The sequence below is a fragment of the Hipposideros armiger genome, unplaced genomic scaffold, assembly GCF_001890085.2.
Source record: "Hipposideros armiger isolate ML-2016 unplaced genomic scaffold, ASM189008v1 scaffold_1094, whole genome shotgun sequence".
Classification (NCBI taxonomy): Eukaryota; Metazoa; Chordata; class Mammalia; order Chiroptera; family Hipposideridae; genus Hipposideros; species Hipposideros armiger.
The window spans coordinates 196,670-220,111 of NW_017732444.1; the positions used below are offsets into that span (position 1 = coordinate 196,670).

Consider the following 23,442-nt stretch of genomic DNA (forward strand, 5'->3'; position numbering starts at 1 on the left):
CGGTACACACGTGTCTATATTCCAATAAAATTTGACAAAAATAGGTGGCAGATGGGATTTGGTCCACAGGTCATTGTTTGTTGTTCCTTGTCTGTATCATTTTGAAAACTTAATACTTTTATAAAAAGATAGTTGTTCTCCAGTTTGGAAAAAAAATTTTGTTTAGCAAAACAAATGACAGTTTTCTAACATATATGAAGGTATACTATGTAGGAAACATTTTTTCATTAGTAAGTCTTATATAATTGAGCCATTTCTGACAGAAACAATTGAGTTTTAAAAAGAGGGAAACTTACTTGTAATCTTCATTTGCTGCAGTAAAAATGAAAGCCTCCATAGGGTTCCAACAAATTGTATTCGTTCTCATGTCTAAGATGACCTGAGAAAGGAAACATATGAACCAATTACTATGAAATTAACTCCCTCTAAAGTGAATAATTTCCCATTTCCTTTCCTTTTTCCCCTTTGATTTAAGCAAATATTTGGAGAATACCTATTATGTGCTCAATACTTGACTCAATGCAATAGGAAAAGAAACCAATCAATAATTTCTTCCTGAATATACAGGCAGTGGTAAATATTGAAAAATAAAAAAATACTTAATAAATGGTCCCTTGATCTCAAAATAACATAGTTTAATCAGGAAAATGAGACATACATAAAAAAATTAAAATATAAACAATGAAGCAGCAAATGATTAAGTATCAAATTAGAGGCAAAATTAATTGAGCTTAGAGTTAAAATGGAGAAGAAAGAAAAGCATGATTTAAGCTGACCCGTGAAGGACCAGTTTGTTACAGAGCTTCTCAACAGAAACATTTTGGGTAACATAATCTTTTGGTGTGTGTGACTGTCCATTGTAGGATGTTTAGCTTCCCAGGCACCTGCCCACTAAATGCCAGTAGCAGTCTTTAAAACACCCCTCCCACATTTCCAAAAATACACTTGGTGGGGGAGTACAACCCCTGATTGAGAACTACTACATTTAAGAGAGAATAGAAGAAATAATAGAAAACAGCGTCTCTGCATCCATCAAGGTGACCTGCAATGTGACAGATCTTATTTATATGTTGCCTTACTGACTGAAACAAATAAATAAATAGTATACAAAATAGGGCCAGATTTTAGAGGGCCTTGGAAGCCAGGCTACATTTCTTTTCTTCAACCTAAAAGCAATGGAGCACCATTTAAAAACTGAACGGCAGAGGGAGTAGAAACTACTACTTGTTAAACTAGTACTTCATGTTAGCTTTCTGATAAATGTTTAAAGTATCATGTATTCTCACCAATATGCTACAAGGTAGTTATTAATATCACCATTTTACAGGAGAAATACAGATTAAGTTACCTGTTTAAAGTCTAAAACCAAAATTCATGTAGGATCTTACATTGTATCACATGAGTGAGTGAAATGATTAAAGTGGTACTTTGGAAAGGTTATTATATTTATTAAGTTCAAACTTCAATGAATATACCCTACTTCTAACATTTTTAAATTTATTACATATTATAAAAATGACTGAGGAACAACAAAAATATTAGAAGCACATCTTTTACATACAGACTATAACAATGAACTTGTTGTACATCAATGTCTGGCCCTTCCTCTATACTTATTTTATACTATTCTAGCACTTGAAACCTTTACTTATAATGGCACTCCCTCGCTTTACCAACAGTTATTTTTCTCCCTCTTTAGGGTCAGCCTAAGGTTGTACTAGCTTTCATATCTAAGTCCTGGAATGACCGCTTAGCACTGTTGGGAAATCTGTCACCTTGAACAGGATAGTGTTTGTCTAAACAAAACACCAAACGAGTAGTTATTTGTTAACTAAACAAATAAACTTGCTTATGTAAATTAGTTATAAAACTTTCTGGAATAAAATACTATACGTGGCATATGACAATCATGGGCCTAAAGTAATGGGATGTAATACTTTTTTTTTTTTTTAAAGATTTTTATTAGGGAATTGGGGGGATGGGAACAGTGCTGGGGAATTGGGGGAAGGTGAACAGACAAGTTGCTGTCCTTTTTGTTCTTCAGTCTAGTTGTGGAGGACGTTGCTTCACTGGCCCAAGTTGGCACCATCATTGCGCTCTTCCCAGGCAAGGCAGATCAGTCGCCGCTGCTCACAGCGGCTGCTGGCCTCATGCTGGCTGCTGGCTACACACGGTAGCCCATGGCAACCCACTGTCACAGGGGCTGCAGCCTACGCCGTCGCTGGCAACTCACGGCAGCCCAGCTCCAGGTTGAGCTGTTGTTCAGCATCTTAGCTGTAGCGGGCAGTGTCACTGGCCCTCATATGTGGGATCCAAACCAGGGCCCTCTGGTGTCCCAAGCCAGTTCTTAACCATCGCGCCACTCGGCCAGCCCGGGATGTAATACTTTTAATCGAAGAACTTTTATTTAATAAACACTAACTGGAGGGCCAGCCGAGCGGCGCGTTGGTTAGCAGTTGGCTTGGGATGCCAGCTCTGAGCAGCAGGGCCCTGGTTTGGATCCCACTTGTGGGCCAGTGATGCTGCGCCCTCTACAGCTAACATGGTGAACAACAGCTCGACCTGGAGCTGGGCTGCCATGAGTCGACGGCGACGGCATGGGCTGCCATGGAGCTGCAGTGGGCTCCCGTAAGCTACCGTGAGCAGCCAGCAGCTGGAGTGAGCTGCCAAGAGCGGCTGTGAGCAGCTGTGCAGTGACCAGCGACCGATCTGCCTCATCTGGAGAAGAGCGCAAAGATAATACCAACATGGTCCAGTAAAGTGACGTCCTCCACAACTAGACTGAAGAACTAAAGGACAGCAACTTCCCCAATTCCCCAATGTTGTTCCCCTCCCCCAATTCCCCAATAAAATCTTTAAAAAAAATAAAAATAAAAATAAACACTAACTGGATGCCTAAAATTTACTGGCATTATGGAAGACAAAGAAGACTAGGATACAGTACCTAGTGGAAATTTAATGGTGTATAGAAAGTAACAGAGTGCTGAGAGACTATGACTATGATCACTTTAGGTTCTAAGACCTCTATGAAAAAAAATTTTTTTTTAATTATAATTCTAAACAAACATTTGCTCCATATTTTCAGTCACTCAACTTACAAAGGAATGCATTAATAATTATATAAAGCAGGGCCGGCCGAGTGGCGCAATGGTTGAGAACTCGCTTGGGACGCCAGAGGGCCCCGGTTCGGATCCCACATATGAGGGCCAGTGACACTGCCCTCTACAGCTAAGATGCTGAACAACAGCTCAACCTGGAGCTGGGCTGCCATGAGTCGCCAGCGACGGCGTAGGCTGCAGCCCCTGAGGCAGTGGATTGCCATGGGCTACCGTGTGTAGCCAGCAGCCAGCGTGAGCGGCCAGCAGCCGCAGTGAGCGGCCGTCCAGAAGCCGGTGACAGATCTGCCTTGCCAGAGAAGAGCGCAATGATGGTGCCAACTTGGGCCAGTGAAGCAACGTCCTCCACAACTAGATTGAAGAACAAAACGACAGCAACTTGTCTGTTCCCCTTCCCCCAATTCCCCAGCACTGTTCCCATCCCCCCAATCCCCCAATAAAAATCTTTAAAAAAAAAAAATAAAATAATTATATAAAGCAGAAGACAAATTGAAACTCACCTTTTTCAGAGGAGTAGCTTGCCTCATATCATATAGTACTATATTCCTGTCAGAAGCACAGCTTCCCAAGAGAAATGTCTAAAAATAAGTATAACAATCACCAGTTAAAAGTGAGGCTTGGCAGCAAACCATGTCCATTCAATGAACAAATGATTTAATTACCCTTAGTGTTTATGTTTAGGATACAAAGCTACAACATTAAAAGTCCATTTTAAGAGGGAACAATGAATCACTTATAATCTCAGCAACCTAAGTCAATTACTTTCATTGTTAAATTCCCATGCATAATTCCGTGTTCTATTTTATAACATATTTTACTTATCCATTCTCAGCTGAGACCTGCTTGCTCTTCTTCAGTATAACACTTTAATAAGCATTTTCATACATTTAGCTTTTTTTTCCTAAGGATAAACTTTCAGTACTGGCATTGCTGAATCAAAAAGCATTAAAAAATTTATGGCTTTTGATCTTTAGGGCTTATCGTTTCCCACAGAGTTGTACCAATATGCACTGCAATGTGTGAATATGTAAATTTTACTGCAACTGGGCAGCATTAGGGAATGTCATTTAAAAGTTAGTATCTATACGGCAATATTTTCTAATTACATAAATTATTACTTTATTAGTAAACATTTCCTCAGGTATATTAAGCCTCTGTATAAATTAGGCCTGTCCTTTAACTGTTTCAAATGTTTATCTGTAAGTCAGTTATAAATGTGCAAGGCACTTACATAACCCCTTGGCATTAAGTGAAAATAAGCCCTCTAGCTACCAGTGGAGCCCTGAATCCCACCCACTGTAGCACCATTCCTGCTCACTCATGGTTCCTGACACTAACAACTCTTGCCTTCGCCCCTTACTAATTACTTCCTATTGCAAATATAAGAGGAAAAACAAGAGTTATTTACCAAACAGCTGTGTGGCCGGCTAACCCCTACCACATGTGTGAACAAAGTTCAAATACAACATCATCATGGTCTCCAGAACACTTTTAAATCACTTCCTGTTTGAGACCTGATCCTAGTGGCTCCTCTCAACCTTTCTTGGTGTCTCACTATGTTACCTCAAGGTCTGACCAGGTTCCATTTCTAAAAATAAAGACTTTGGTCTGAGCAAAGCAAAAATTCTACCTACACTGAAAGCCAACTTTCACACTGTAAAATGTAGCAATGCTCAACATAAACTTTTGGCTTTATTAGAATTCTAGGCTTCGGTATTTTAAAAGAAAATTTATCATTAATGACTACAGGAGACAAATACACTCCATTTGTTCGTAGCAACATGCCTTTTCCATTAAATTTGATACAAGATAAGAGACATGAACACCCTTTGCTTTTACCACTAAGTCAGTTCATAAGTTTTAAAAAACAAACAAACCACAAACACAGCTGAACAAATAGAGTTGTTACACAAGCAAATCTGAAAAACATGGTCGCTGGGTCATCATTAATAACTATGATTTTAGAATTGCCCGTCAGTTCTTCTCACACAGGTGTTCATCAAAAAATAGAGAAGTGAAAGATCTTCCCTCAGAAAAGTAGGAATCAACATGTCTGTTCTTTTTTTAATAGTAATAACATCACCATCTTAAATCTGGACAGTATCTTTTAAAAATATATTACATTCTATACTCACAACAAACCTATAAAGTGCACTGAAAGATATACTTAATCTCATTTTAAAAATAAACAAATATACAGAAAAATTCTGGATTGTAGGAAGTCAAAGGAATGTGCAAAGGCACACTAGCAGGAAATACAGTTTAGGCTTAGCTCACATCAAGTAGGACATGAAATGTTCCCACAAATCACTTGTGTTTATAGCCGGCTGCTGTCTAGTGTCACCTTGGCCGAATTCTGCAGAGCTGGCTGCCCCATCATGCTGTATCTCACTTCCGCAACCAAGGCAAACAAAGGAAGGGAAGTGGATAATGGAATAAGGAAAATATAGTATAGATAGGTACTCTAGACCAGATGTCAGCAAGCTTTTTCTATAAAGGGCCAGAGAGTAAGTATTTTAGACTTGTGGGCTATGTGGTCTCTGTAACGTTTGCACAATTCTCCCACTGTAGTGCAGAGGTAGTTACAAACAATATGTAAGGGCATGGCTGTGTTCTAGTTAAACTTTATTTACAAAAACAGGCACTGGGCTCACAGAGGTTTGTCAGCCTCTGCTCTCCACCAGTAACCCCTCCCAGAAGTATGTATGCAGATAAGTGCTGGGGCCAGGAAGAGTGTCCTCTGACTGACTTCTCAGTAGCACAAGGCCAAGTTCACATCATGCTGTAGTACTCATGTTCCAATACATCAGAAAAACAATTTTTATACCCTGCCACTTTGACTTGGCCTTTCTACCCTCCTCTTGTCAGCCTGGGTCTCCAAAAGTATAAAACTTGCATATTAGAATTTTCTCTTATACTATCTACCATGAAGATCTGATAAATTCTAAAATCAGCTTATATATGCAGCATTTCCTTTTCTTTCTGCAGGAAAGCGCATCTCTACTGAGTCTTCTGGACAATGAGTTCACCTATATTCAGAAAAGGCTCGGGAAAGACCTGGAGTCTGAGGACTAGTTTAGCTTTCAGGGCAGCCTCCTTTCCTAAACTCAGACCTGATTTAACAATAAGTAGTAGCCAATCTCCAACTCTTCCCTTAGACCCGGAAGGAATTAGGAATGACATTTCAGACTTCTGAGCGAAAAAAAAAAAAATGCAACTGAAACTAATTATCACACAGTACAATAATCAAGTGTATCATTATGAAGTACTGATATCACTTATAAATAATTAAAGAAAACAATGCTCAATACTCCTTTTTCTGACCTCTAAGAGAGTTAAGAAAAATAACATTTTCCTAGAGGTACAATGATGTAATCTGTGGCACATGAGTGTTGAAGGTCTGAGTAAAACTCAAGTTTCACAGTACAGTATTTATTTGAATTCTACCCCTGTGAGCACATGCACATACCCTCCCCTAAGAGTGCTTAGCACTGGTATCTGGGACCAAGCTGTGGGCAAATGTGTCAAGATCTGACCAAAGATATCAGAACTCAGATATAATATGGAAAATTGACCAAATGCCAGAACACCATTAAAACTCAGAAAAATCTTATATCATACGTTTAAAGGTTTCCTAAACAGAGCTGAAATGATTAAATAATAAGGACACAATAAGCAAAAAATATTTCAAAAAGAAACATTACCTCAATTGGATTAAACTTAACACTACTTATACTGTCAAGTCCCCAGGTCATGGAACATATAGGACTGGTTCTTTGTTCATCCCAAATGTCTACTTGCTGTCCACATGTGGCAAAAACACCTTCTTTCCAGTGATGATCAATTCCTGTATACACTGTCTTTGAAAGCAAAAAGAGGTTATAGATGAGTCTTTTCATTACTACTTCAAATCTACAGAATATTTTACATATATATTTATTTACACTCCCATTTTTTTGAGAAAGATTCCAGTTCCCAGAGAAACTTCTTTGAAGCACTTACTTAAAGGAGCAAACAGTATCATAAGGAGTAATGTTTCTTTTCACACATTTGGGAATAAAGAAAAATGTTAACATAGGATGCATTTAATTATGTTTGAATACATATCACTGAAGTATTTTTAAACCACCATTGGTTATTGAAGGTTCTTGGAACCAACTTATGAAACACAAAGGTAATTTCTAAAAAATTTCATTCCACGTTTAATATGTGAAGTACTGATTCCCAGCACAGAAACATGGATAACAACAATTTGATTAAAATTTAGAGGGAGAAATAAAATTGGTGAGGGTGGATGCTAATATTGTTAAAAGCAACAAAATCTCATAAATTTGTTATTATTCACTTAAAGTATGTGATTAATCTATTTAGGTTCAGATTCAAGTCTGCCTTTGTACGATACGGTAAAAAAAAAAAATTTACAAAGCAAATTATAGGGAAATATTTAGCCAATGCTTTAAGAACTCTTAGCAGCATTTACAGGTTTCTAATCACTTTTTTTTCATGAATACAGTTCCTACATTGCCAATGCCATAGACATAGGGATAAGACTAAGTATTTTTAAAAATCATTTGAAACTTCTAGAGAAAAGGCATTTTACAAGCATGAAACCAATTTTGTTTTAGGAATTACTATTTTTAACCACTTGCAAATTATTTCCATTTTATATTCACTCATACCCAACCTCCATGTCCCTTTAAGAACATTTAGAACTTCTTTAAAGCTGAAAAGCAGACTTATATACTCACTATATATAATAGTGAAATGACAAAGTGATTTTAAAAATGCATATATTTAGGGCCGGCCGAGTGGCGCGATGGTTAAGAACTGGCTTGGGGTGCCAGCGGGCCCCGGTTCGGATCCCACATATGAGGGCCAGTGACACTGCCCTCTACAGCTAAGATGCTGAACAACAGCTCAACCTGGAGCTGGGCTGCTGTGAGTCGCCGGTGAAGGCGTAGGCTGCAGCCCCTGTGGCAGTGGGTTGCCATGGGCTACCGTGTGTAGTCAGCAGCCAGCATGAGCGGCCAGCAGCTGCAGTGAGCGGCCGTCCAGAAGCCGGCGACTGATCTGCCTCGCCAGGGAAGAGCGCAATGATGGTGCCAACTTGGGCCAGTGAAGCAACGTCCTCCACAACTAGACTGAAGAACAAAAGGACAGCAACTTGTCTGTTCCCCTTCCCCCAATTCCCCAGCACTGTTCCCATCCCCCCAATTCCCCAATAAAAAAAAAAAATTAAAAAAAATGCATATATTTAAAGATTAAATTTTAGAATTTTGCTTAATATGAAAATGTAAGCCTTATAAAACATGGGTAGACCAAATGTTCTGAATTACACTTAAGGTATAACTAAACCATATCACCTGACTTGCAGAATGTTATAAAAAATGTAAATGAGACATACAAAAAATCATATTATTATATTTCTTCATTTCTTAACAGATTCATTTTTTCAAGAAATTTTGAGCTTTGCATAAAATATATGATGATACAAATCAGACAGAAGCTGAAGCATTATTTTTTCTGACCTTTTACCTTATAGATTTCCCTTCAGGGAAATGTTTCACTGCATCCTGTAGCTAAAAAACAGAAATCAAATTCTTTAGCTGCACAGGACCTTAATTACATTAAATAGTGCTTAAAATAGGTAAATTATTACAGCCTAAAGGCTTTGATTTCTTATTTATATCTCTTTTGGAAATTAAAATTAAGAAATCATTTTAAGTAAAAGAGAAGAATTTTAATAGACAAAGTATGAGTCCATTTCTTTTTGTACCTTTCCTAATATTGTATGTAATGGTTCTTCCTCTTCTCCAAAGCCTGGCCCATCCATTTTCCACTGCTTCACAGTTTTGTCATCACCAACCTAGAAATATTTATGATGATGATGATAATGAACAACATTTATAAATTATAAACTTGCCAACATATACATCAAATTGTAAACATGCCCAGTTTTAATAACATACCATATCCTTCCAGTATCTTAATTATTGATGCATTTATATCTCACCTTGTTATATTAATAGTAAAGATTTGTGACAAATATATACAGTACATAAAATTTAAAAGAAAATAGTATGAGCAGAGCAAAAGAAGAATAAGAGTAGGAACACAGTTAAGTCATAAGTAATGGCAAAAAATGCATACTGCAATAAGGATGGTACTTCAAATTAGGGAGAAAAATGGATTGCAACAAAATGATATTGTGATCAAGTTAGTCATTTAAAAACTTGATCCAATCTGATGCCTGACATAAAAATAAAATTTCTGCCAACTTTAAATGTAAAAAATGAAATAAAAAACATAAAAATACTAGAGAGAAGGCATTTTTATGAACTTGACATGAATAAAGCCCTTCTTTGCCTTATACAAATTCTAGAAACTATTAAGTCGGTGGTTTTCAAACTGTGAATTATAGACCTCTGAAGGACCCTGAGAATTTTTCAGGGGTCCATGAAGTCAAAACTATTTTCAAAATGTTAGTAAAGACATCATTTGCCTTTTCACTGTGATCACAGTTGTACAGATGAAGAAGCAATGGTGGGTAGAAGCGTTGGCACCTTAGCTCAAATCAAGGCAAGGCAAATTATGGTAATTTATACTTGGGTATGTGGCAGATATGTAAAAGATATTAGGTGAAACAAGCTGCAAAACAATGCATAATATAACCTGGTCTGGGGTTAAAAACATAAAATACATGGTGAACAAAAACTATATATATACCAAACCTCTAGTTTTAACTAAAATTAGAATTACAGGGTACATTAACTTCCTGTTTTTTTACATTTCCACAATATACACAATCTACATCTACTTTTTCAATAAAAATATTAACAAATATATTTGTCTATGGGAAGAGTATGACTTTAGCTCTTTTCTTGCAGCAAATTCAAAAAAGGAAACCCTTCCTGAAAAACAATTCACAATACTCAGATATTAGAATAGATAAGTGATTAGGAGAGAAGTTTTGGTACTAAGGTCAGACAAAAATTTCTTTTGTTGAGGACATGAATAAACAGAATCCTTACCATCCTTGTAATAAATAAAAAGTATTTAATAGGGCTATATTTTATTAACAACTCTAAATCTAAGATACAGGCATCATACCAAAACTCAATTCTGGAAACCCAATTTTATTGGGAGCCAGTAAAATGTAATCTAGGTACCAAGATATTGGTTCATCTGGCTTGACCCAATGGAATATTTTGGCATTTATGGAAGACAGAAAAACTGTCATTGACAACACCCTCTCTGAAGACTGCTTCTTTCAATCAAGCTTATAAACGGTGTTTGCAAGCTCCAGGCTGAACTTCCCTGTAAATATCTAAGCTGCTCTGTACAAGTCTATTGAGTACAGGTCAGTAGCAGACCATCAAACCTGACAATTTAGCAACATCTTGAAGAAATGAGGAGTCAAACTAGAATGCGTGCCTGGCTAGAATATCTCATCTCCAGACTGAGTAAACTGAGTAAGTTGGTACCACAAACTGGGATATTGTAGATACTATGAAATTTAGGTAATAAAGGTTATCCTTTGCAACTCTGTGTATTAAACAATTTTTTGAAATATTAAGTGCTGAAATTATGAAAGTAGTTTTCACATGTGTCTCATCTCTAGCCAAGCAAACATTACTTTAAAATATTTGAAGGGAGAAAAGAATAATGAATATGAAACATTTTCAGCCTTTATTCATTTTAAATATTAAAAAAATATACAACAGTAAATCCTGTGGCTGGGAAATTAAACTAATTAATATATCAAGAAGAAGAGCCAACTGGAAGATTAGTTGCAGTCTGCTGCAACTTCCCACCCGATTGCTTCTACGACATACGTGTACAGGGTCATAAAACTTGTCTGCACCCCTCCAGTGAAAAGCTACTAAATGCTTTTGCAATGTAGCCTATTTTGGTTTTTGGCAGCAAACAAGTTTTTTCTTACACCAAAACCAAATCTTTAACATTAACACCTATTCCTAATGCTCCTATATGGAACAACAAATAAGTCCATGTCCTCTGTCACATGACTATCTTTCTAATATTTAAAGGTAGCTCTCAGGTTTCCCAGAAGTCATCTCTTCTCTTGATTATTTCCTTGCAATCTGGGTTTTGCACTTAGCATGCTACTCACCTGTTCTTTAAAAAAATCACCACTGAATAAGAATGAGGAAGATTTACATAGTTGGTTAGTGTGTATATATACACAAGCTGTTGTATATATAGGTAAAACATTTGAAAAGGTATACATGAAACTGCTAGCAGTTTTAGAACTGAAATTGTAGAATTACAGGACCTTTAACTTTCTATTTTTTGCAGGTATACATTCCTAAAGTATTCTTCTCAATCTTCGTCCTCATCAGCCCTTGTGGTAGTCCACACAAACCAACTATTCTTTCCTCCTGAGACATTAAGCTCGCTCATTTACAGGCCCCTTTAGTTCCCTGGCTACTCCCGAGTTTTCCCATTTGTAAAGGCAGACACTCCCCAAGGCTATTTCCTTGACATCTGACCTCTACATTTTCCATCTCACTTCCCCCCAGTGATGCCCTACCATGGCTTCCATCAGTTATTCTGCAGTGATGCTGCTAAGTTCAGCTCTAGCTTCCCTCTCGAGCTCTAGTCCTGCATCTGTAAAGGTCTGACAGACATCTTCACTTGAATGTAGCCCACTGGCAGTCTCGCTCATCACATCATATCCTTCCTATTCTCACTGGCCACTAAAATTTCTGACACCCTTGGTTTCCCCATTTCTGTAACAAGAACCACCATCTTCCTAGGCATCCCTCAGTTGTCAGCCTGTCAAACCTCCACAATGTTTCTAAACCTAATAACTACTTTCTACTGTTTTCTCTCCCCAGCATTCACTCTTATTAACCATCAAAGCACAGCTTAGATTCTGTCATTCTGGTTGAAAGAACTTCCAATGAACACAAACAGACATTTGTACACCAATGTTTGTAGCAGCATTATTCACAAAAGCCAAAAGGTGAAACAACCCAAATGTCTACTGATGGATGAATGGATAAACAAAATGTGGTATACACATACATACAATGGATTATTCAGCCTTAAAAAGGAAAGATATTCTGACACATGCTACAACATATATGAACCTTAAGGACATGCCAAGTGAAACAGGTCAGACACCGAAGGGCAAATATTAAATGACTGCACTAATGCGAGTACCTAGAAGAGTGAAATACATAGAAAGTAGGACAGTGGTTACCAAGGGCTGAGGGCAAGGAGGATAGAAGCTATTGTTTATTGGGGTACAGAGTTTCAGGGTGGGAAAATGAAAAATTTCTGGAAATGGACAGTGGTTGATAGTTGCACAATGATATGACTGTACTTAATGCCACTGAAATGTTCAGAATGGTAAATTTTATGTCATATAACACACACACACGCATATCCTTCAATGACATACTACTGTCTGACACAGTATGACTTACTCATCCCTGGCATTGAAAATCCTCCAGAATTAACTAAACTACCTTTCTAGTCTCACAATGCATTAATGCCACTTTTCAGTTTCTATAGGATATTAGTTCAATATTATGTTCACTAATTATTTATTAAAATATCAAAAAGGAAAAGGGTGGATTACACAAAGAAAACTAGGAATTTCCAAAGTTTTAGGAAGTTGTTCTATTATTTTTTTTTTTTCCCTGGGATGCCATGTCCACAGCCAAACTTATCCCCAGGTCCCAGGGCAGGGAACCCAGGATCCCCATGAGCTGAGGAACTTGCTGTGGCAGCCATCTGGACCAGCCTCTGCTACGACAGGAGCGGGGACTGAATTTGATAGAAAGCTATTTTGCACTGTGAAACTCCAAAAGGGCGTTGGAACAAACACATGAACTCAGAAAATAGTCAGTTAGATTCATCTTATACATGTTGAAAAGAGTTAATAACTTAATTGCATTATACTTACAGTAAAAAAAGAATTCCCACAAAAGCGAGTGCATATTCCACGTACAAAACCTTCATGTGCTTGTATAGTACGAATACAGTTTCGTTTAGTCAAGTTCCAAATTCTAACCTATGATAAAGCATACCAGGAAATTCCAGTGAATTGTAAATATAAAATGTTCAGGAATACGAGTACTACTTTTCAAGAAAAATAAATTCAACACTGAAAAGGCTATGAATCACTGTGACAGCTAAAAACAAAATCCTCTAGATTAAAATAATGCAATGCATATGGATAAATATATCAACAAGTAGACTATTCAATCTGTTAAATACTCTGTTCATTCTAGTTTAAAGTATTTCAAAGCTTTCTTTCTTTGCCAGAGTGGAAAATAATTAAGTGCTGAATTATTAATAGCATCCTCTGTTATTAATAAAAGTCACACTGAAATATCTTTATTGTAAATGTGCTTTATTATTTACTGTCAAATTAAGTCTTAAGCTACTCCATTTTTAATTTCTTAGGTTTAGATAAGAAACTACTAAAGTTACTAATTCAAACAAAATTTAGACTTGAGAATTAAAAACCAAGACATAGAAAAATGAAATCAAACCAATTAGAACCTACAGTAAGTCAAAACTAAAGAACATTTGTAATATTACTATTTTCAGTTTAAAATATCAATCTTTAGAGTGACACTTGCCTCTCCATCACATGCCCCAGAAAGGACAGTGGCCAGGTTCTTGGGATGCTTTGCCAAACAATTGACTCCATCTCGGTGACCATCCAGGGAGGCAAGGAATGGTTTTGCAAATACCCGTTCCAGTTTGGTAGCATTTAAAGCTCTTACGTATTCTCGTGGGACCTCAAAAGGATGTAAGGTAGGATCATAGTTTCTTGGAACTGAAATAAGAATGACTCCTCTTAATAAAATAATTCACTTTTAATATTTCCTATGGTCTTCCTCAGCTAATCATTCCATTTGTTATTCAATAAGCCACTGTTAGGGACACTGTTCTATACCTAGCACTGTGAAGAATAAGAAAGTAGAAGACCTTTTGTCCAGAAACTTCCAAAATTACCATAAAACCATAGAATGCATATATTTTGCAAAATAATTAGATCCTATATATACACGAAGCTTTTCCTTTTATACGTTCTACTATACTCTTCAACTGGGTTGTAAGCTTTCACGGGCAGCGTTTCCACTATATTGTTCACTTGTACTCCTTAAGCCTAACACAGTACCTGGCACAAAACAGGTGCATGATGAATGTTTGCTTGACTGAACTCTAAGCTCCTTGTGGGGCAGCGACTATTACTAATCCCCAGGGCTAATCACTGCAGTAACAGGCATATACTGCTGTGATTACGATTATATCTACTATTTATTGAGCATTTTCCACTTTTGTTTACTTACTTAAAAAACAGAGTTTACCACGTGCCAAACACTGTTCCAAATACCTTACGGGTGTGATAAAAAAAAATATGGTGAATGTTTAAATAAAAAAATGACAAAAAAAAAGATGTCAATCCTACACACACACATGAAAAAAAATTACAGTAAAAGACACATTGCCATTAACTCCTCTTAAAACAGTCCCCCCTCACTTCAAACACACTTGTCCCATCATTCTTGCCACTTTCAGAAGCAGTTCTGGGAGTCCTCTTTCGTGAGTGTCTTAGTTGTGCTGTCGTATACTAACTCATTCAATCTCCACAGCACCCTATGGGTTAGGTTCTATTACTATTCCCACTTTATACATTGGAAAACTGAGGCACAGAACAGTAACTTGCCTATGAAGTGATGGAGCCAGGATTCAAACCAAAGGCTGTCTGGCTTCAGAATTCATGTTCTTAACTATTATGCTATGCTGCCAAACATGTTGTCTCAGCTAATACTCATGCTTAGGAAATAATTCTAAGCCTACAAATGTCTAAAAAACCCTCCGTGTCTGAAAGTAAGTGCATCTTCTTACCCCATGACTTCACTCTGCAGTCTCTTCTTTCTGGCTCTATTAATGGTACTATATCTAACATTTAAGACATTCTTATGTATTCCATCTTCCACATTCCCAACTGCCAAAACTGAAAGTCCTACTTATATTCTCTCTTTGTAATACTTATTCATTCCTCCCTTTCTTTTCCTACCTCTAGTAACTTAGTTTTGGCCCTTATTACTTTATACTTGGACTACTGTAGTATCATCCCTAGTCTATTTGGTGACAGTTTGCACCATCATCCTAAAACCCAGCTTTTTACACGTTACTCCCATGCTCAGAAACTTTCAGAGGCTCCCTGCAGTGGCAGTCTTCAAACTCTTGATTGTGTGCCCCATTAGTAACAGAGTTTTGAGGAGGTCTTCCCCCTCACACACATATATAGTATTTATTGAGTGCGAGCATATAATTAAAGATACTTGTTTTTTAAAAAATCTCAATTTAGCACTATTATGGAATGATTCAAAGGTTTTAACTTAGTATATTTCAACGTTTGGTTTTAATTGCTATCATAGTTGAAAAAGATACAGGCAGAACTTGCTATTGCCTGGTACTGTGTTATTGGGAGCACAAACATACCAGAGCCAATTCCTCCTTTTGCAGTTTTGTGCTAACAGATGTGTCTTCAGTTACTATGAACATGGCCAAGAGTGGGACTGGTTCAGTTAATATGGTACTGTGCAAAGTGAGGACTGCCTGCATTTCACAAAGACATGCAGATCCAAAGAAAAAACACCCATCGTTGGCTACGTTTATTTAGTATACAAAGGGTGCCAAAAAAATGTACACATTTTAAGAAAGGAAAAACTATTAAAATTGTAATACTCAATATATACTGATAACAGAAGATGAATACAAGTCACATTTCACTTCTGCAGTTACAAGAGGTGCTCAAAGTGGTTACCATCAGCATCCAGACACTTCTGATTATAGCGAACGACTACTTGAGCATAGATATTCTCTCTTAAAATGTGTATACATTTTTTTGGCACCCCTGGTATTTAATTTTCAGTCCCACACATCAGTTTTGCAAAGGTCATTTCTGAAATTTATCTAGAAAATTTCCACTTAACTCTGATGTCAATTGCTATTCCTACAATTATTTGGCATTTTAATAATTTTAACAGTTAAAAAGATTCAACAAGGTAGATCACTGTGTTTACCAATATTTTCATGTAGTCAAAAATAAATTTTTATGGATGACATTTTTCAGGACAAAAAATTTTAAATGATGGAAGCAGTTCTAAATGTACATTTTCAAAATGGTCTTCCATAGCAAAAGATTTTTTTGAAGAGCAATCACTTCCTTACCATTCATCATTAAAACGGATCCTGAAGTAGCAGGTTATGTGTTTCTTTTAAAATAAAAACTCCTACCTACTGTTCATAGCCAAAGAAAACCAGCAAATTAAAAAAAAAACCACTTAATTCATCATTATGTTCCACAATTCTTCTAAGAACTTAGCCATGATATTACCAAGGAACCTCTGCAGGAAAACATTTTCATGGTTCCCCCTATCACTTTACAAATCATTATAAAGATTTTGTTATTTAAAGTAATATAATCTCCCAATAAATATAAACAGTAATATACTTGAATATTCCAAAAGTAGAAGCAAGCACACCTTTGTCAACCTTCCAGTCTTTTCTTGGGCTACGTGAAGCACCACATACAACATGTGACTAACATTTAGCTGAAATGAGGATGTCAGGATTCATGCAAGTATTATGTAAACAAAGACTTTTTTTTTTAAGAAATATAAATTGAAGTACTGTTTTTTTCCCCACTCCACAGTGGATAGCCCAGTACATCCATTTTTGAGACTGACCAATGGAATTAATTTCAAGCTCTTTTCTGGTCTTTCACAATGTGGTCCCAACCTACTTCTTCAGCTTCAAGTGCTTTTTGAAACTGAGCTCCAGCCAAACTGGTTTATTCACTGTCACCTAAAACTGCCTTGCACTTCCCCACTCTTGAGTCCTTGAAGAAGTCATTTCTTTCACTACAATCCAACTTTCATCCTAACCTACCTAAACCCTATGTATCCTTTAAAAATATTCAGCTTAAATCTCATGTCTATCAAGTTTTTCAAATCACTATGATCATTCCCACCTCTAAATTCATACAGTCAGTAAACAATAAACATGCAATAAATATATTTAGGGCATTTGCCATATGACACAAGCATTGAGGATATCATAGCTAACAAACTCATGGCATAAATTTATGTAAGTTGTTCTCAAACATTCGTATGTTAACCAACTGTATCAAAATAACCAAAGGAGTTTTAAAAATACAGATTCTCTGATGCCCATACCCGGGCTATTAATCAAAATACTCAATAAGTATCTGAATACTGCACAAAATTTACAAGGAAATAACAGCTAATCAAGAATGAAAGAATAAGGAAAATAATGTCTTCCTTATTGTATGTTTTACAGAACTCCAAAACTTCTACGATTTTTCCATTTTGCTATTAGCACTTCCATCAGAACATAAATAGGAAGATGTTAGCGAAGACAGGACCTTTAATAACAAGATCAGATGACTAATAACCTCCTAACATTCAGATTGTATGACCAGCCATTCACTCATTCCTACAGTAACACATTTATAAAGCAACTACTACATGCCAGGTGTTGTCTAAACACAGTGGATACAGAAACAGATACAATTCTTCCCCTCTCTCCAAGGTCAGTCTGATGGGAAGGACTGACAAAATAATCATGAGACAAAGTGATAAACACTCTGACATTATTTAAAAAGGGCACTTAAACAGGGGTATGGGGAAAGGATCCACAGAGGTAAGTATGGAAGGATTACTGTTCAGGGAAAGCTTCCCAGATGAAGGAGAGAAATTGGGTAAGGGTGTGCCACAGGATGCCTGAAAAGAGAATGCCTGAAATGCACTCAGATTGGCAAGGGTGAATGTAAGGTACGTGCGGGAAAAGTAGTGACTGGTGAAACTAGAGAGGAAGATGGGACCGTTCAAGGAAAAAAGCTGCTGTCAAATCCAGGTGACATGACCTAATTTGCATTTTAGAAATATAACTGTCTTGTTATTTAGCCTGTAAACATCTTCTGAGTGGAGACCATACTTCTTAGCAAAGCATATATATGTATGTATGTGTGTGTGTGTGTGTGTGTGTGTGTATATATATATATATATATAGTCATATATATATGTTGCTAACCTCTAATACTCAATCAAAATAGTGAAATATTGTTCCAGTCTAGTCTTCTATCACTTATCCCTTACTCAAACTCTGATTACATGGCCCTTTTTTTATGCCTTAAGTTCATTCCTGCCATAAGGCCTTTGAGCTTCTTATTATCTTCATTAGAATAGTCTGTTCTCATGTTTGGTCCCTTGTCAGTAGATATCATGAGCTATAATTCATAAGCCGTCAGTAGGTTAATGGGGTAACAGACCAGTACGGAAAAATAAAATACATTAATTTCATTTTAACTATTCCCAATTTCCAAGAGCTGTTAAGAGAAAACTGATGTTCCTTTAAGTTTCACCTTTGTCTCTTCCCATTACCAGAAGTACATAATTTTAAGTAGTCAAGTGGCCAGAAGTTAGAGCAACAGGGAGGTTTAAAGAAGCCGGCTTTAATGTTAAATGCTTCAATTTACGAGTTTGGCTCATTCAAGCTCCATTTTTAAGTAGTAAAGTGGCCAGAAGTTAGAGCAACAGGAGGGTTTTTAGAAGCCTGCTTAACTGTTAAATGTTCAGTTCACGAGTTTGGTTCATTCAAGTTCCACTTTCCAACAACAGTAACCTGAGAAAGATCGGAAAGCAGCAGCTGGGGGTGGCGGTGGTGGCGGCGGGGGCGGAAACATTCTCCACATGGCTCAATTTCCCACTTACCACTAGAGAAAGTTCTTAGAAAAAGAACTTGAAGAGACGTTATCTGCTACCCAGTCTCGTAACGGCCTGATTTGTACAAAGTTTGCCTTAGAGAAAGAGAAGAGGGAAAGAACGAGACTACAACACATCTCCCCGCCACCTTTACTCGGTAAAAGCCGAGGGCAGACCCAAGGCTGGCAGGCTCCATACTAACTTGTCTCACCTCTCTGTAAGTCCAACTTGGTTTCGCGGACATAGCTGTCCGGGTTTCGGCTCAGCATCTTCACCTTCATCTTGGCGGCCAGTTCTTCCCGACTCCACGAGCCTTTCCTTCCGGGTCTGGCTGCCGCCGCCTCCTCCGGCTAACTCTACTTCCGCTTCGTTTAGATTACTTCCTGTCATGTGACTTCCACGGAGTGGAAACCCGCGGCCTCAGCTGGCCTCCGCGGCGCTCCGTAGTTTTGCTGACAAAGATTGTCCGGAGGCGGTTCTGTGCGCTCCCGGCTACGTCCTTCAGCCCCAGCCCGGAGCAGCTGGGGGCGAGGCTGGGCGGAGACTGGGCGGAGGCGGTGGCACCACCTCCTCTGCGTTCTGGCGGCGTGACGTGCGGCTGCGCCCCTATAATGGCCCCCCCTTCGCTCCCGTATCTCTCGGCATCGTGCGTCGGAGACCTTGCGCAGGTCCCGGAAGTGGGCTAGAGCCCGGGGGTCCCTGCTTCCAAGGGGCGTCTGTCGTCCCGGTGGCGGCCACTGCATCTCGATCCACCTCCGCGGCCTCAGGCGCCGTGGTGTCAGCGGGCTCCGAGCCAATGACGACCCAGGGCCAGTCGGCGCCGGCGTCTTCGGCGCGGAGCACGATATTCCGTCACGTACGGTACGAGAACCTGGTGGCGGGTGTGAGCGGCGGGGTCCTGTCCAACCTCGCGCTGCACCCGCTGGACCTCGTCAAGATCCGCTTTGCCGGTAAGTGCCCGCTCAGACCCTGGGCTCCTTCTCCTTGCTGTCACCTGGAATTGGGTGATAAGGTCGCAAACGGAGGCCCTGGTCGTCCCTGCTTCTTTCACGCTAAGAGGCGAGCGTTGAAAAGGCTCTGTCCTGCAACTGGATTTGAGAAAGGGGAGCATGGGTAGAAAAGTTCTCACTGCTGTACAATGTGGGGCTTAAAGCCTGCCTGTCTTGGCTTCGCCCTCAACACGTGCGGAACACCGTTTAAGGTGCTTTGAGTCACATGTTTGGCAGCTTGGCTGAGAGGAAAAGGCAAGTGCTTGGGGTAAGGCGTAATCCCCAGCAGGTTTGGGATAGAATTCTCTTGAAGGCTTGTTTTTTTTAGCGTTTCAAACGGTTCTCAACCTGTGGGTCGCGACCCCTTTGAGGGTGGATCGACCCTTTCACAGGGATCGCCTAAGACCATCGGAAAACAAAAAGATATTTACATTACGATTCATAACAGTAGCAAAATTATTTATAGAGTAGCAACGAAAATAATTTTATGGTTGGGGGTCACCACAACATGAGGAACTGTATTAAGGGGTCGTGGCATTAGGAAGGTTGAGAGCCGCTGGTTATAGTGTGTCACAAGGCCCTGCAAAGGAGTACATAGTTAGAATTCAAATAGTATTTTGTTGTTGTTTTTTTTGTTTTTTTAGGTTTATTGAATTGAGTGCCTAAAGTAAATTAAGCATACTGAAATTAACAAAGTACTTTAGAAATTAACTCAACACTTAATCCTGGTAAAGATAGTTTCAGAGAAGGTCTTCAATAACTTTATTTGGAAACTTTTTTGTTTTAGTTCTCTTATTACTACACGTTAAGTTCTGCCTTGAGGATTAGATCTGCAGAAGTGGTTTATCTTTAAGAGTTAAAGTAATTCTGTTCTATTCACCTGATATATATTGTTCTCTTAATATTTGTAGAGTGCGGTATGGGATATAGAAGCACCTAAATAAAGTTCTTGTCCTCAGGGGAATTACAGTCTAATTGTAGGCCTGAGACTTAGTCATATAAAAAATTATTCTAGACAACATAAAACCAGGGACAAAATGGAATAAATACAAATACCAAAATATGAGTAGAGGTAGACTATTAAGAAAATTGTGGGAGCCGGCCGAGTGGCTCATTGGTTAAGAGTTGGCTTGGGAGCGGGAACTCTGAGCAGCAGGGCCCCGGTTCGGGTCCCACATGAGGGCCAGTGATGCTGCGCCCTCTACAGCTAAGATGGTGAACAACAGCTCGACCTGGAGCTGGGCTGCTGTGAGTTGCTGGTGACGGCTTGCAGTGGGCTGCCATAAGCTACTGTGAGTGGCCGGCAGCCTGCATGAGCTGCAGTGAGTGGCCGTCCAATGGCCGACGAGTGACTGCCTCACCCGGGAAGAGCGCAATGATAATACCAACATGGGCCAGGGAAGCAACGTCCTCCACAACTAGACTGAAGAACAAAAGGACAGCAACTTGTCTGTTCCCCTTCCCCGATTGCCCAATGTCGTTCCCTCCCCCAATTCCCCAATAAAATCTTTTAAAAAAAAAGAAAATTGTGGATTTCTGATGGCCATATAAATCTGTGTTTATAAAGGTTCCATTATGTCTTAAAGTTTTCCAAAGAAGGACTAGTATTTTGCCATCTGGGCAGGAAGCAAGAAGACATTCTTTTTTTTTTTTTTTTAAGAAGCCATTCTATGAAGGAAAAGTCAGTGGAAAATTATGGAGTATTTTCTTTAGAAGAAAACCTGCAAAGGCATATAATTTCCATGGAGTTTATATGCATGCACAAATAAATTATGATGACAAGTAACATTAATTGAGCATTTACTAGGAACAAGGCAATAAACTAAGTACCTTACATAACATTATCTTATTGACTATGAACAGCCTTGTGAATTATCTACATTATACAGATGAGGATAATAGAAGTTGACTAACTTGCCCAAAGTAGAAGTCTGTAAAGATAGAGCTGGGATTTGAACCCAGGCAGTCTAATTCTAGAACCCGCTGGCACTTAACCACTCACCATACTACTACTTCTGGGAATCCCTGTATGACTTGGTGTCTGTCTTCTGCAGTGTTTTGTCTAAGTGCAGAAAAAGTGGCAGTTGAGATAATCATTGAGGAATAGTGTGGTTGGCCTGGTAAGTTTAAGAGCATGCAGTAAGCATATTATACCTGAGGAAAGGGATTTCTTGGTACTTGAGAAGATTTGTAATCTTGATGAAATAGGGAGAGTATTAGGAAACCTGTAGGGTTGAGGTGACTGATAAGGTGATTGAGATTTCGATGGGAGGACAAAAAGAAAGTTCTAGGAGTCGAAGCAGGACTTTGTAATAATGAAGCCCACAGTGTAGCTATGAAGTGGTGATGGAAAAGAGGAACTTTGGGGAAGATGGATAACTGATATCAAAATAGTTGAATGGCCATCAGCATTAATGCTGTAGTTTTTATGCTTTAGTAAAATTAAGCTCTGATAATGAAATTATAATATTTTGTGATGGGGTATTAGTTTTGAGTGTACCATTGAACCAAACCTGGACTATTTCAGTGAGTCAGGTGCAAATTGGAACTCAGAGGTGTCCAGAGTGGTAGAAAAATTAGAAATCATTTCATCTAAAAAATGACTGGCAGAATGAGTTTAGCTTGGGGAGGGGGTATTGGAACCTAAGGTATTTAGAAAATTGTCATGTGGGAAAGGGAGTTGCCTTATTGTGAGTTGCTCTAAAGGACAGACAGAAGTTGGGTGGAAATTACAGGGAAGCAGATTTTGGCCTGGCAAAGTGGTGTGGTGCTCAGAAATGAAACTGGCCATAACTGGAACTGGTTCAGAAGCTGGATAACAGGGCTTAGAAGATGTTCTTATAGTGAGTGGAAAGGTTGGATGAGGTGATCGTTGAGGGCTCTTCGAACTTTAAGATATATAGTTATCCCTTGGTATCCGTGGGTTATTTGGTCCAGGATCTCCCCTGTGGATACCAAAATCCTCAGGTGTTCAAATTCCTTATAATAAATGGTGCAGTATTTTCATTATAACCTATGCACATCCTCCCATATACTTTAACCATCTCTATATTACTTATAATACCTAATACTATGTAAATGTTATGTAAATAGTTGTTGTACTGTATTGTTTAGGGAAGAATGACAAGAAAAAAAGCCTGTACGTGTTCAGTACCAATGCAACCATCTAGGTCTAGTGTCAGGAACCATGTAACTTTTTTCTCGAATTTTTTTTTTTTTTAAAGATTTTATTGGGGAATTGGGGAAGGGGAACAGCCAAGTTGTCCTTCAGCCTCAGTTGTGGAGGGCACAGCTAGCTCAGCTCCAAGTCCAGTCACCATCCAGCTGCTCGTCGGCAGCTCGCAGCTGCTCAGCTCAAGGTGCTTTGTTCAGTCTTACTTGTGGGTGGGTGTAGCCCACCATCCCATGTGGGAGTCGAACCGGCAACCTTGTCGTTAGGACACGTGCTCTCACTAGCTGAGGCATCCTGCCACCTGTTGGCAGCTCATCGGCAGCTCAGCTCAGGTGCATCTCACTGGCCCATGTGGGAATCGACCAGCAACCCTGTTGCTCAGAGCT

General features: G+C 38.7%; 2 protein-coding genes across 2 annotated transcripts in view; one reads left to right on the top strand and one right to left on the bottom strand.

Annotated features, from left to right (window-relative positions):
* The window catches only part of DCAF13 (DDB1 and CUL4 associated factor 13), a 32,005-nt gene extending 12,313 nt beyond the window's left edge, over positions 1-19,692 (bottom strand). Inside the window, 11 exon segments of the mRNA XM_019632173.1 lie at positions 297-379; positions 3,617-3,694; positions 6,821-6,976; positions 8,893-8,982; positions 13,051-13,158; positions 13,733-13,932; positions 19,107-19,213; positions 19,251-19,294; positions 19,297-19,401; positions 19,403-19,582; positions 19,585-19,692. Of these exon segments, the coding sequence (XP_019487718.1) occupies positions 297-379; positions 3,617-3,694; positions 6,821-6,976; positions 8,893-8,982; positions 13,051-13,158; positions 13,733-13,932; positions 19,107-19,213; positions 19,251-19,294; positions 19,297-19,401; positions 19,403-19,582; positions 19,585-19,638 (1,205 nt within the window). The 5' untranslated portion in view covers positions 19,639-19,692.
* SLC25A32 (solute carrier family 25 member 32) overlaps positions 19,254-23,442 on the top strand; it is a 16,281-nt gene continuing 12,092 nt past the window's right edge. The window contains exon 1 of the mRNA XM_019632172.1: positions 19,254-19,845. Coding sequence (XP_019487717.1) covers positions 19,692-19,845 — 154 coding nt within the window. The 5' untranslated portion in view covers positions 19,254-19,691. The remainder of the gene's footprint in view (positions 19,846-23,442) is intronic.